We start from the raw sequence: 13203 nt of genomic DNA, 5'->3' as shown, positions 1-13203 counted from the left end.
ATGAAAAACCTTAAAACAAAAAGGTACTGTATTCTAGAGGTAGGTGAGACATACAGTACAATGTGTAAATATGTAAATAACTGACAATAAGTAAACGTCAGAATAGCCCTCAGAGCTGTCCCGTAGCTAGTACGATGAGAATTAATTAAAATGCTCCAAAACTGGAGATTAAATTAAAAGTTTATTTGATATGCATGGAAGCTGCTATGTAAGCACAAGTTTTCCACTTTAAAAAAACAACAGCACTTTGAAACGTTTCTAAATGTCATAATTCAAATAAAAACATCTGCAATGTTTTCATACTTTAAAAGACTAAGAAGATGCTGGGGTAATACTTCACTGACGGTGGTAAAGCAAGTGCTGGTGTTGGACTGGTGTTGGACTGGTGGTGGACTGGTGTTGGACTGGTGTTGGATTGGTGTTGGACTGGTGTTGGACTGGTGGTGGACTGGTGTTGGACTGGTGTTGGACTGGTGTTGAACTGGTGTTGGACTGGTGGTGGACTGGTGTTGGACTGGTGGTGGACTGGTGGTGGACTGGTGGTGGACTGGTGTTGGACTGGTGTTGGACTGGTGTTGGACTGGTGTTGGACTGGTGGTGGACTGGTGGTGGACTGGTGTTGGACTGGTGGTGGACTGGTGTTGGACTGGTGGTGGACTGGTGGTGGACTGGTGTTGGACTGGTGGTGGACTGGTGTTGGACTGGTGTTGGACTGGTGGTGGACTGGTGTTGGACTGGTGGTGGACTGGTGTTGGACTGGTGTTGGACTGGTGTTGGACTGGTGGTGGACTGGTGAGAACAGGACCAGAGAGGTCCACTACAAAGCAGGATCAGTGTCAGATAGCTAAGTTGCCTAAATATTCTGATATAACGTTTTATTTTGTAATAAAGATGAGCTTGAAAATGGGCATGGTCTCATTTATTTAACAAACAAAAAAATACATTTCTAGGTTTATATATTTTTTATTTTTATCAACCATAAAATCAACAGTTATTTCTGGTTGCTTATCAAAGTTAGACGGCGAACTCATTGATCCTGCTTTGTAGTATATCGCTCAGAGTAGATGATAATGCTGTAATGTACAAGTATTGGGCCTTGGGTATGCCAGTAGCTGGAATGGTAGTGTAATGCTGTAGTTCCGTCCAAAGACACACATGGTTCCATCCATGTTCAGCTCACACCTGTCTAGCACACACCTGGCTGCTACATTAGGACCAGTTGATAGGTAATAAATCAAATTTTATTGGTCACATACACATGGTAAGCAGATGTTATTACGATTGTAGCGAAATGCTAGGGGACTGGAGGTAGGGCACAGGTGGGCACAGGTAGGGCATAGGTAGGGCTCAGGTAGGGCATAGGTAGGCTCAGGTAGAGTGTAGTCTTTGGCGGCCACTCCATCCTACTTTCTGGACCCCTCACTTTCTCCGCAAAAAAAAATGTATTATTTCACCTGAGAAACATCACCTGTTCTCTCCAAACCTGCTGGTTACCTCCCGACTCGATGACTACAATGCCCTCCTTGATGGTCTCCCCCTCAAAAAGCATCCACAGGATGCAGATTGTGCAGAACAGCGCCCCGCACAGGAACCTGGAGATCTGCCCCCATCACCCCCATTCTAGCCTCCACTGGCTACCCCCACCCAATTTAAAACCAACTTCGAAAACCCTCCTGATACTCTTCAAAAATCCTCCTGATACTCTTCAAAAACCCTCCTGATACTCTTCAAAAACCCTCAATGCCTCTGGTCCCCAATAACTCGGTGAACTCCTCAGCCACAAACAGTCTTCAGGTTCACTCCGGTCAATTGCTCCAAGACTCCCTTTGCAGTCCCAAAGAAACGTGGGAAAAACACTTCTTCAAACGGTGTTTCACTTTCTGTCATCTATGTTGTGTTGTCCGTCGTTTCAAGTTGTATGGTTCCGTCCTTGTGGCCTCCTTTGCTATTCCGTGTGTCTTGTGTACGATGAGATAGATGTGGTTGTTCTCCTTTGTTTTCATATCTCGCTGTAATACTGGGTTCAACCGTGTTGGATCTTGTCTAGCCATCTTGTTTCAAGAGGACCACAATGGAAATAAGTCCCACACTTTATTGTGTGTTATTCTCCATGATTTAACTCATGTGCATGTATGGCTTTTTCATGTTGTGTGTGTGCTTGTTTTTTAAGTTTTTTATTTTTAAATGGTTGAATTAATAAAGTGAAGCATTTTAACGTCTCACCTAATGTTTTTACGTCCTTTCACTAAAGCTTATTTTCTTTGGATGATTTCTCTGTAAAGAGCTTTGGGATTTACGTCTGGAAATGAACAGCGCTCTACAAAATGTAATGTGTTATTATAGGAAAGGGTCAAGTGGTAGGGCATTGTGGGTGAGGGGACTGGGTGTAGGGGTGAGGGGACTGGGTGTAGGTGTGAGGGAACTGGGTGTAGGGGTGAGGGGACTGGGTGTAGGGGTGAGGGGACTGGGTGTAGGGGTGAGGGGACTGGGTGTAGGGGTGTGGTGAGGGGACTGGGTGTAGGGGTGAGGGGACTGGGTGTAGGGGTGAGGGGACTGGGTGTAGGGGTGAGGGGACTGGGTGTAGGGGATTAGGTGTAGGGGTGAGGGGACTGGGTGTAGGGGTGAGGGGACTGGGTGTAGGGGTGAGGGAACTGGGGGTAGGGGTGAGGTATAGTCTTAGGGACCGGTCAAGTGGTAGGGCATTGTGGGTAGGGGTGAGGGGCTCAGGTGGAGTGTGAGGAACAGGTGAAATGGTAGGGCATTGTGGGTAGGGGTGAGGGACTCAGGTCTCTGACTATCTTGTTGAGGCTGGAGATCTTCTCATCCAGTAGATAGTTCTTCTTCTCTGCTACTTTCTGTCTCCGCTCGGTCATCTCCAAGGCCTTCAGCAGCTGGGCGTTCTCCACGTACAGGTCCTTGATCAACGAATCAGCTTTACCGTTCTTGTGGTGCTAGAGACAGAACAGAGTGAGAACATCAACCAACCGCATTTATTTTAAAAAGCCCTTTTTACAACAGCAACTGTCACTAAGTGTCTAACCTTGACACTGTGTCATCATACATTTCTTCTACTGGCCCACAACCTTTCTGTTACTGGCCCACAACCTTTCTGTTACTGGCCCACAACCTTTCTGTTACTGGCCCACAACCTTTCTTCTACTGGCCCACAACCTTTCTGCTACTGGCCCACAACCTTTCTTCTACTGGCCCACAACCTTTCTGTTACTGGCCCACAACCTTTCTGTTACTGGCCCACAACCTTTCTGCTACTGGCCCACAACCTTTCTGCTACTGGCCCACAACCTTTCTGTTACTGGCCCACAACCTTTCTGTTACTGGCCCACAACCTTTCTTCTACTGGCCCAGAAACTTTTGATTCCATACATGTATTTTATAACAACTTATCAGAGGGCTCAATAAACAACTCACGTGACATTATCCAAGTCCCAATAATTGCTAGGTAACCTCACTCAGTAAAAACCAATATAGAAAAAGTGATAACAGATCCTGAGATAACATAGTAAAGAGACCACTGACTGAGGGCTTTAACAGGGGCAGCAGTAACAGAAAGGTTGTGGGCCAGTAACAGAAAGGTTGTGGGCCAGTAACAGAAAGGTTGAGGGCCAGTAGCAGAAAGTTTCTGGGCCAGTAGAAGAAAGGTTGTGGGCCAGTAGAAGAAAGGTTGTGGGCCAGTAACAGAAAGGTTGTGAGCCAGTAGCAGAAAGGTTATGGGCCAGTGACAGAAAGGTTGTGGGCCAGTAACAGAAAGGTTGTGGGCCAGTAACAGAAAGGTTGTGGGCCAGTAGAAGAAAGGTTGTGGGCCAGTAGAAGAAAGGGCATGGGCCAGTAGCAGAAAGGTTGAGAGGCCAGTAACAGAAAGGTTGTGAGCCAGTAGCAGAAAGGTTGAGGGCCAGTAACAGAAAGGTTATGGGCCAGTAGCAGAAAGGTTGCCGGTTCAGAGCAGACAAGGTGAAAAATCTGTTGACGTGCCCTTGAGCAAGGCACCTAACCTTAATTGCGCCTTTAAAAGTTGTTTTGGATAAAAGCCTGCTAAATGACTATAATGTTAATAGTAAATCCTATATTTGGCCTATAGATTAAACGGTACCTGATCTTTCAGTTGAGAGACCTTCTCTTTGAGAAGCAGCTTGACGTTATGCAGCGACAGTTCGATTTCCCTCATACGCTCCTCCATCTTCATCATTATCATCATCGACCTCTCATCCTGGTGATGGAGAAGAGGTATACAGATGTTTAACCATCTTTATGCATCATCTGGCATGTTGAACCATCTTTATGTACCATCTGGCATGTTGAACCATCTTTATGTACCATCTGGCATGTTTAGCCATCGTTATGTACCATCTGGCATGTTTAACCACCTGTATGTACCATATGGCATGTTTAACCATATGTATGTACCACCTGGCATGTTTAACCACCTGTATGTGCCATCTGGCATGTTTAACCATCTTGATGTACCATATGGCATGTTTAACCATATTTATGTACCACCTGGCATGTTTAACCATCTTGATGTACCATCTGGCATGTTTAACCATATGTATGTACCACCTGGCATGTTTAACCACCTGTATGTACCATCTGGCATGTTTAACCATCTTGATGTACCATCTGGCATGTTTAACCATCTGTATGTACCATCTGGCATGTTTAACCATCTTTATATACCATATGTATGTACCATCGGACGTTTTAACCATCTTTATGCATCATCTGACATGTTTAACCATCTGTATGTACCACCTGGCATGTTTAACCATCTGTATGCACCATCTGGCATGTTGAACCATCTTTATGTACCTCCTGGCATGTTGAACCATCTGTATGTACCACCTGGCATGTTGAACCATCTGTATGTACCACCTGGCATGTTGAACCATCTGTATGTACCATCTGGCATGTTGAACCATCTGTATGTACCATCTGGCATGTTTAACCATCTGTATGTACCATCTGGCATGTTTAACCATCTGCATGGACCATCTGGCATGTTTAACCATCTGCATGGACCATCTGGCATGTTGAACCATCTGCATGCACCATCTGGCATGTTGAACCATCTGCATGCACCATCTGGCATGTTGAACCATCTGTATGCACCATCTGGCATGTTGAACCATCTGTATGCACCATCTGGCATGTTGAACCATCTGTATGCACCATCTGGCATGTTGAACCATCTGTATGCACCATCTGGCATGTTGAACCATCTGTATGCACCATCTGGCATGTTGAACCATCTGTATGCACCATCTGGCATGTTGAACCATCTGTATGCACCATCTGGCATGTTTAACCATCTGTATGCACCATCTGGCATGTTTAACCATCTGTATGCACCATCTGGCATGTTTAACCATCTGTATGCACCATCGGGCATGTTTAACCATCTGCATGGACCATCTGACATGTTTAACCATCTGTATGTACCATCTGACATGTTTAACCATCTGGCATGTTTAACTATCTGTATGTACCATCTGGCATGTTTAGCCATCTGTATGTGCCAGCTGACATGTTTAGCCATCTGTATGTACCATCTGACATGTTTAACCATCTGGCATGGAAAAGAAACACGTATGGTTTAAAAATCACACATGAATCACACTTTTGTTCGTCCGTAGATACAGAACATAAAGACTGAACGACTGGGTCTCGTCCGTAGATACAGAACAAACAGACTGAACGACTGGGTCTCGTCCGTAGATACAGAACATAAGACTGAACGACTGGGTCTCGTCCATAGATACAGAACATAAAGACTGAACGACTGGGTCTCGTCCGTAGATACAGAACATAAGACTGAATGACTGGGTCTCGTCCGTAGATACAGAACAAACAGACTGAATGACTGGGTCTCGTCTGTAGATACAGAACATAAGACTGAACGACTGGGTCTCGTCCATAGATACAGAACATAAAGACTGAACGACTGGGTCTCGTCCGTAGATACAGAACATAAGACTGAACGACTGGGTCTCGTCCGTAGATACAGAACATAAAGACTGAACGACTGGGTCTCGTCTGTAGATACAGAACAAACAGACTGAATGACTGGGTCTCGTCTGTAGATACAGAACATAAGACTGAACGACTGGGTCTCGTCCGTAGATACAGAACATAAGACTGAACGACTGGGTCTCGTCCGTAGATACAGAACAAACAGACTGAATGACTGGGTCTCGTCTGTAGATACAGAACATAAAGACTGAACGACTTGGTCGCATCTCTGGCAACGGAACGGAACCAATAGAAGGAATAACCAGCCGGCTTGGGTAGCAAAAATAAATTTGTTTCGGGACTACATCTTGTGGAAGGATGAAATGCTATGAATAAATGTATCAAAATAACAGGAATGAAAATAGGTAAATAATTATTTGAATATGTTGGTAACCCGTTGTATAAAAGTAATACCCTCGAAGCCAGTGTTTGGCGGATATATTGGCACGGTTTGCTGGCTCTGCACTTCCTCTCCGGCCTAACACCCATGCCATTTAGTACCTACAAAGTATGGCTTCTTGCTCATAAAACTGGCAAATAGGTGTAGAAAACGGATTGGTCTTCTATGTGGTAATATACAGTGCCTTGCGAAAGTATTCGGCCCCCTTGAACTTTGCGACCTTTTGCCACATTTCAGGCTTCAAACATAAAGATATAAAACTGTATTTTTTTGTGAAGAATCAACAACAAGTGGGACACAATCATGAAGTGGAACGACATTTATTGGATATTTCAAACTTTTTTAACAAATCAAAAACTGAAAAATTGGGCGTGCAAAATTATTCAGCCCCCTTAAGTTAATACTTTGTAGCGCCACCTTTTGCTGCGATTACAGCTGTAAGTCGCTTGGGGTATGTCTCTATCAGTTTTGCACATCGAGAGACTGACATTTTTCCCCATTCCTCCTTGCAAAACAGCTCGAGCTCAGTGAGGTTGGATGGAGAGCAGTTGTGAACAGCAGTTTTCAGTTCTTTCCACAGATTCTCGATTGGATTCAGGTCTGGACTGTGCATTTAGACGGAGACTTGATTACACACAGGTGGATTGTATTTATTATCATTAGTCATTTAGGTCAACATTGGATCATTCAGAGATCCTCACTGAACTTCTGGAGAGAGTTTGCTGCACTGAAAGTAAAGGGGCTGAATAATTTTGCACGCCCAATTGTTCAGTTTTTGATTTGTTAAAAAAGTTTGAAATATCCAATAAATGTCGTTCCACTTCATGATTGTGTCCCACTTGTTGTTGATTCTTCACAAAAAAATACAGTTTTATATCTTTATGTTTGAAGCCTGAAATGTGGCAAAAGGTCGCAAAGTTCAAGGGGGCCGAATACTTTCGCAAGGCACTGTACTCTTACAATAGCAAAGATGTTTCAACAGGACAATCAGAGAGGAAACCGTCAGAGCATGTGATATAACGCCAAGGAAGGCAGCCACGGAACACAAAACTCGAAAACGAAATGCTTTATTTCTCTTGATTCTTTCCAGTGAAATACATCGTAGTGCATTTGTCGAAAAAGTGACATCACAGCTAAATAAAATGGATAAAAACAAATGAATAAATATTAAATTATATTTTCCAACTTGTTGATCCAGAAACGTAAAAAAAAAAAAAAAGAATTCTACAAAAAGTTAAATACAATACGTGAATTTAAATAAAAATGAACGAAAACAGAAGCACACAGAGCAATAGAGAATAAAACTGGTGGTTTGACATGATCTAGAAGACCCTGATACCACCTGGATCTTATTAGTTCAGTCTGGACAATCAAAAGATCCCGAGGAACCATAGCGACAATACTATAACATGGTTGCAACATGAATCAAAGCTCTCTGATAAATATCATGAAAAAATATGTACATTTGTTTTACAATCAAAACTGTTGTTGGTCCTTTCCAGTTCAATACTGTTGGTACTAAACAGGTCCAGTTCAATACTGTTGGTACTAAACAGGTCCAGTTCAATACTGTTGGTACTAAACAGGTCCAGTTCAATACTGTTGGTACTAAACAGGTCCAGTTCAATACTGTTGGTACTAAACAGGTCCAGTTCAATACTGTTGGTACTAAACAGGTCCAGTTTCACAATAAACCACAGTACTTTTAGATATACTCGTACCTGTAGTGAGAGGTGAGCATGTTCACCAACAAAAGTTTATTAAAATCCTATGTGACAAAGATAAACAAAAATCAGTTGACATTGGTGATGTGGGTTAAGTGCAAAAAAAAATATCAATATGAAATACAGTGAAAAATATTTCACATAATACATTGTTGGAACAAGGAATCTACTGCAATCAGAGCATATTTCATGAACCTTTGACTCAACAGTTCACATACTGTTAAGAGTTTAAGAAAGCACTTTGATTTGAGGAAAATAACAAAAGACTAGCCTGTTTTACTCTCATACGCCACCTAGTGGATGCATACACTCATTACACACCCCCTTACACTGAGCTGTATCTAACACCCCATTCAGATCACTGGTCATCTCCTATAAGGACGGAAGGCAGAGTAACAAACGAAGTGGGATATGGGGAAATTCAGGGAATTCCTGGAGGATTAGGTTGGGCTGGGGTTAGGTGAGGAGGACAGGTTTGGAGGGAGTTAGAAACGACCAGGTAAGGGGAATTAAGGGGAGATGAGTCTTGGAGAATCAGGTGGGGCTGGAGTTAGGTGAGGAGGACAGGCTTGGAGGGAGTTAGAAACGACCAGGTAAGGGGAATTAAGGGGAGATGAGTCTTGGAGAATCAGGTGGGGCTGGAGTTAGGTGAGGAGGACAGACGGAAAGTAAGGAACCCAGACTAGGGGATGTTTGAAACTGCCAAGCTGCTGTCAGTCAGAGTCCACCGATCCTCCGGTAGCTGTCGGCATGAGCGGCCCTCTGTTCTGGCATTGCAGCACCACCCTGGAGAGAGAAGGTAGGTACACTTCACCAGGGCTCACCCCCCCCCCCCATCCAGGCCTCTAGTCTAGTCCTTTAACCTTCTCAAGGCAGGGCTATGCAATTAACTCTGCGGCTTTAGCTGTGCAATCTGAGCACCAACCCCCACCAGAATAGAAAGTGACAGACATGGTGAATCTAGAGAAAACACAACCAAACCCAGAACGTACACTCCCCACACACTACGGCTGTCCCAGACAAAAAAAAAACAACAATAATAATCTTGGTCGACGAAGGCCGTCCTGTTCTTACGAACAATCTATTGGTCGAAATGTTTAAACTTACGCACACCCTGTGTGTTTGAATCAAATCAGCTACATATGCAGTGAGCTAGTCTGATATTTATTTGATCACACAAATGTACTCGAGCCCGATGGTCACACTGGTAAAAAAGAAGAGCGAGTGCCTGTGTGACTGACGCGCATCGTCTCGCTCTCCTCCCTACTGCAGAGAAAAGGCATCACAGCACAGCGTTTATTTTCCTGTCCGTGCGGAAGCTGCCACTTCGTTACAGCCATTTAGTTTCTTACTTGTTACGGACTGAAAAGTTTTGTTACTGAAATCCCTCATTTGTTAAGGAACATTTTTTTTTTTTGGCCTATTCCCTCAACACTCGCTCTCTCTTCACACAAAACATGTAAGCTTGGCGTACATGCGACGCCTGACCTACAGCCCATCGTAACCACGTCAATAAATTATAACGAAACCCGAACGTCTTAACACACAGCAAAATGGATGTGGATGGCGTGAACAACAAACTGGAAAACGGGTGAACGCTCCGGAGGGGGAAGTCAGATCTGTGGAAGACATTTGACTTAAGTTCATGAAACTACTGGTGGTCAAGTAAACAGAGGGTAGAGGAGGAAGCGTTATACCAAACAGTTGCTGTTAGATTACAATATTTTCTCTGACCATTTGGACCAGTGTAAAACACTAAGAGAACTTGGTTCTATTTGTGACGCTTGACGCTCTGCAAGTCCCGCCTCTACCACCTCATTGGTTTTTAGGCGCATATACCCACGTGGGTGATTGAACCGAGGTCCACACTCCAACCTGCGTGTCCTCATCGCGTCTGGTGTGGGTGAACAAACTCAACATGCGTACGAGCGGTCTGGGCAGCATGTTAGACTGATTGATTCTAGAACAAATTAAAATTAGGATTCTCTCTCGTCAATTTTTTTTTGACAATTCGGCTAAGGGCTGTTTCCTCGTTTCCGCTGCTGCTGCCTCCTCCTGTTCTCAATCCCAACATGCTGCTTAACATGGCAACAAAGGGAAAGTCGTCAATTTTACGGCACACAGAATATTATGTTCTAGAAACACGGACAGCGAGAGAGCACACGTGTTATAAAAATAATATTATTTATTAGTGTTGCACCATTATTTATTTTTTACATAATATAACCATATGCAATTTCTTAGAGTGATGGACTGTACCATCTCAGTGGCCTTCGCAATGGATTATTCCACAGGTGTTTGGTGCACCATGAAAACAAAAAATATATTGCGACTGCTCGACGAAAGAATCTCGGTTGACCAACAGCCTATCGACTAAACAATCGACCAGTCAACTAAATGGGGTCAGCACTACTACAACACACACTACAAAACACACACACACACACACACACACACGAGAAAACATGAAGATGGCAAGGCAGTGGGTGTGGTGATGAAACCAGGACAAAATGTCACAGCTACAGAACCCCCCCCCCCCCCAAAAAAAAAAGAGGCATTTCAATCCTCACTTCTATTTTCATACATTTATATTCCCCAAAGTGCAAATGGACATTAAGGTGTTGGTGGTTCAGTTCCTAAAATAATGTAATCAAGGTGTCTGTGGTTCAGTTCCTACAATAATATAATCAAGGTGTCTGTGGTTCAGTTCCTATAATAATATAATCAAGATGTCTGTGGTTCAGTTCCTATAATAATGTAATCAAGGTGTCTGTGGTTCAGTTCCTACAATAATGTAATCAAGGTGCCTGTGGTTCAGTTCCTACAATAATGTAATCAAGGTGCCTGTGGTTCAGTTCCTACAATAACGTAATCAAGGTGTCTGTGGTTCAGTTCCTACAATAATGTAATCAAGGTGTCTGTGGTTCAGTTCCTACAATAATGTAATCAAGGTGTCTGTGGTTCAGTTCCTATAATAATGTAATCAAGGTGTTGGTGGTTCAGTTCCTATAATAATGTAATCAAGGTGTCTGTGGTTCAGTTCCTATAATAATGTAATCAAGGTGTCTGTGGTTCAGTTCCTATAATAATGTAATCAAGGTGTCTGTGGTTCAGTTCCTACAATAATGTAATCAAGGTGTCTGTGGTTCAGTTCCTACAATAATGTAATCAAGGTGTCTGTGGTTCAGTTCCTATAATAATGTAATCAAGGTGTCGGTGGTTCAGTTCCTATAATAATGTAATCAAGGTGTCGGTGGTTCAGTTCCTATAATAATGTAATCAAGGTGTCTGTGGTTCAGTTCCTATAATAATGTAATCAAGGTGTTGGTGGTTCAGTTCCTATAATAATGTAATCAAGGTGTCTGTGGTTCAGTTCCTATAATAATATAATCAAGGTGTCTGTGGTTCAGTTCCTATAATAATGTAATCAAGGTGTCTGTGGTTCAGTTCCTATAATAATGTAATCAAGGTGTCTGTGGTTCAGTTCCTACAATAATGTAATCAAGGTGTCTGTGGTTCAGTTCCTACAATAATGTAATCAAGGTGTCTGTGGTTCAGTTCCTATAATAATGTAATCAAGGTGTCTGTGGTTCAGTTCCTATAATAATGTAATCAAGGTGTCTGTGGTTCAGTTCCTATAATAATGTAATCAAGGTGTCTGTGGTTCAGTTCCTATAATAATGTAATCAAGGTGTTGGTGGTTCAGTTCCTATAATAATGTAATCAAGGTGTCGGTGGTTCAGTTCCTATAATAATGTAATCAAGGTGTCTGTGGTTCAGTTCCTATAATAATATAATCAAGGTGTCTGTGGTTCAGTTCCTATAATAATGTAATCAAGGTGTCTGTGGTTCAGTTCCTATAATAATGTAATCAAGGTGTCTGTGGTTCAGTTCCTACAATAATGTAATCAAGGTGTCTGTGGTTCAGTTCCTACAATAATGTAATCAAGGTGTCTGTGGTTCAGTTCCTACAATAATGTAATCAAGGTGTCTGTGGTTCAGTTCCTATAATAATATAATCAAGGTGTCTGTGGTTCAGTTCCTATAATAATGTAATCAAGGTGTCTGTGGTTCAGTTCCTATAATAATGTAATCAAGGTGTCTGTGGTTCAGTTCCTACAATAATGTAATCAAGGTGTCTGTGGTTCAGTTCCTACAATAATGTAATCAAGGTGTCTGTGGTTCAGTTCCTATAATAATGTAATCAAGGTGTTGGTGGTTCAGTTCCTATAATAATGTAATCAAGGTGTCTGTGGTTCAGTTCCTATAATAATGTAATCAAGGTGTCTGTGGTTCAGTTCCTATAATAATGTAATCAAGGTGTCTGTGGTTCAGTTCCTACAATAATGTAATCAAGGTGTCTGTGGTTCAGTTCCTACAATAACGTAATCAAGGTGTCTGTGGTTCAGTTCCTATAATAATGTAATCAAGGTGTCGGTGGTTCAGTTCCTATAATAATGTAATCAAGGTGTCGGTGGTTCAGTTCCTATAATAATGTAATCAAGGTGTCTGTGGTTCAGTTCCTATAATAATGTAATCAAGGTGTTGGTGGTTCAGTTCCTATAATAATGTAATCAAGGTGTTGGTGGTTCAGTTCCTATAATAATGTAATCAAGGTGTCTGTGGTTCAGTTCCTATAATAATATAATCAAGGTGTCTGTGGTTCAGTTCCTATAATAATGTAATCAAGGTGTCTGTGGTTCAGTTCCTATAATAATATAATCAAGGTGTCTGTGGTTCAGTTCCTATAATAATGTAATCAAGGTGTCTGTGTTTCAGTTCCTATAATAATATAATCAAGGTGTCTGTGGTTCAGTTCCTATAATAATGTAATCAAGGTGTCTGTGGTTCAGTTCCTATAATAATGTAATCAAGGTGTCTGTGGTTCAGTTCCTATAATAATATAATCAAGGTGTCTGTGGTTCAGTTCCTATAATAATATAATCAAGGTGTCTGTGGTTCAGTTCCTATAATAATATAATCAAGGTGTCTGTGGTTCAGTTCCTATAATAACGTAATCAAGGTGTCTGTGGTTCAGTTCCTATAATGTAATCA

The 13203-nt window shown here is 42.3% G+C and overlaps 1 protein-coding gene across 3 annotated transcripts in view; it reads right to left on the bottom strand.

Moving 5' to 3' along the window:
- Window positions 1-2590: 2590 nt before the first annotated feature.
- Window positions 2591-13203, bottom strand: part of LOC110505960 (ninein) — a 59785-nt gene continuing 49172 nt past the window's right edge. The window contains exons 28-29 of one of the 3 annotated variants that reach the window (XM_036962636.1): window positions 4109-4225; window positions 2591-2951 (exon numbers count right to left, since the gene is read on the bottom strand). In XM_036962636.1, the coding sequence (XP_036818531.1) occupies window positions 2724-2951; window positions 4109-4225 (345 nt within the window). In that variant the 3' untranslated portion in view covers window positions 2591-2723. Of the gene's footprint in view, window positions 2952-4108; window positions 4226-7475; window positions 8935-13203 lie in introns of those variants that run through there. The other 2 variants (XM_036962638.1, XM_036962637.1) reach the window with 2 other exon arrangements.

This window comes from Oncorhynchus mykiss, chromosome 25, assembly GCF_013265735.2.
Source record: "Oncorhynchus mykiss isolate Arlee chromosome 25, USDA_OmykA_1.1, whole genome shotgun sequence".
Taxonomy (NCBI): Eukaryota; Metazoa; Chordata; class Actinopteri; order Salmoniformes; family Salmonidae; genus Oncorhynchus; species Oncorhynchus mykiss.
The sequence above is the reverse complement of the archived record's forward strand: the minus strand, read 5'-3'. Positions and strand labels throughout refer to the sequence as shown.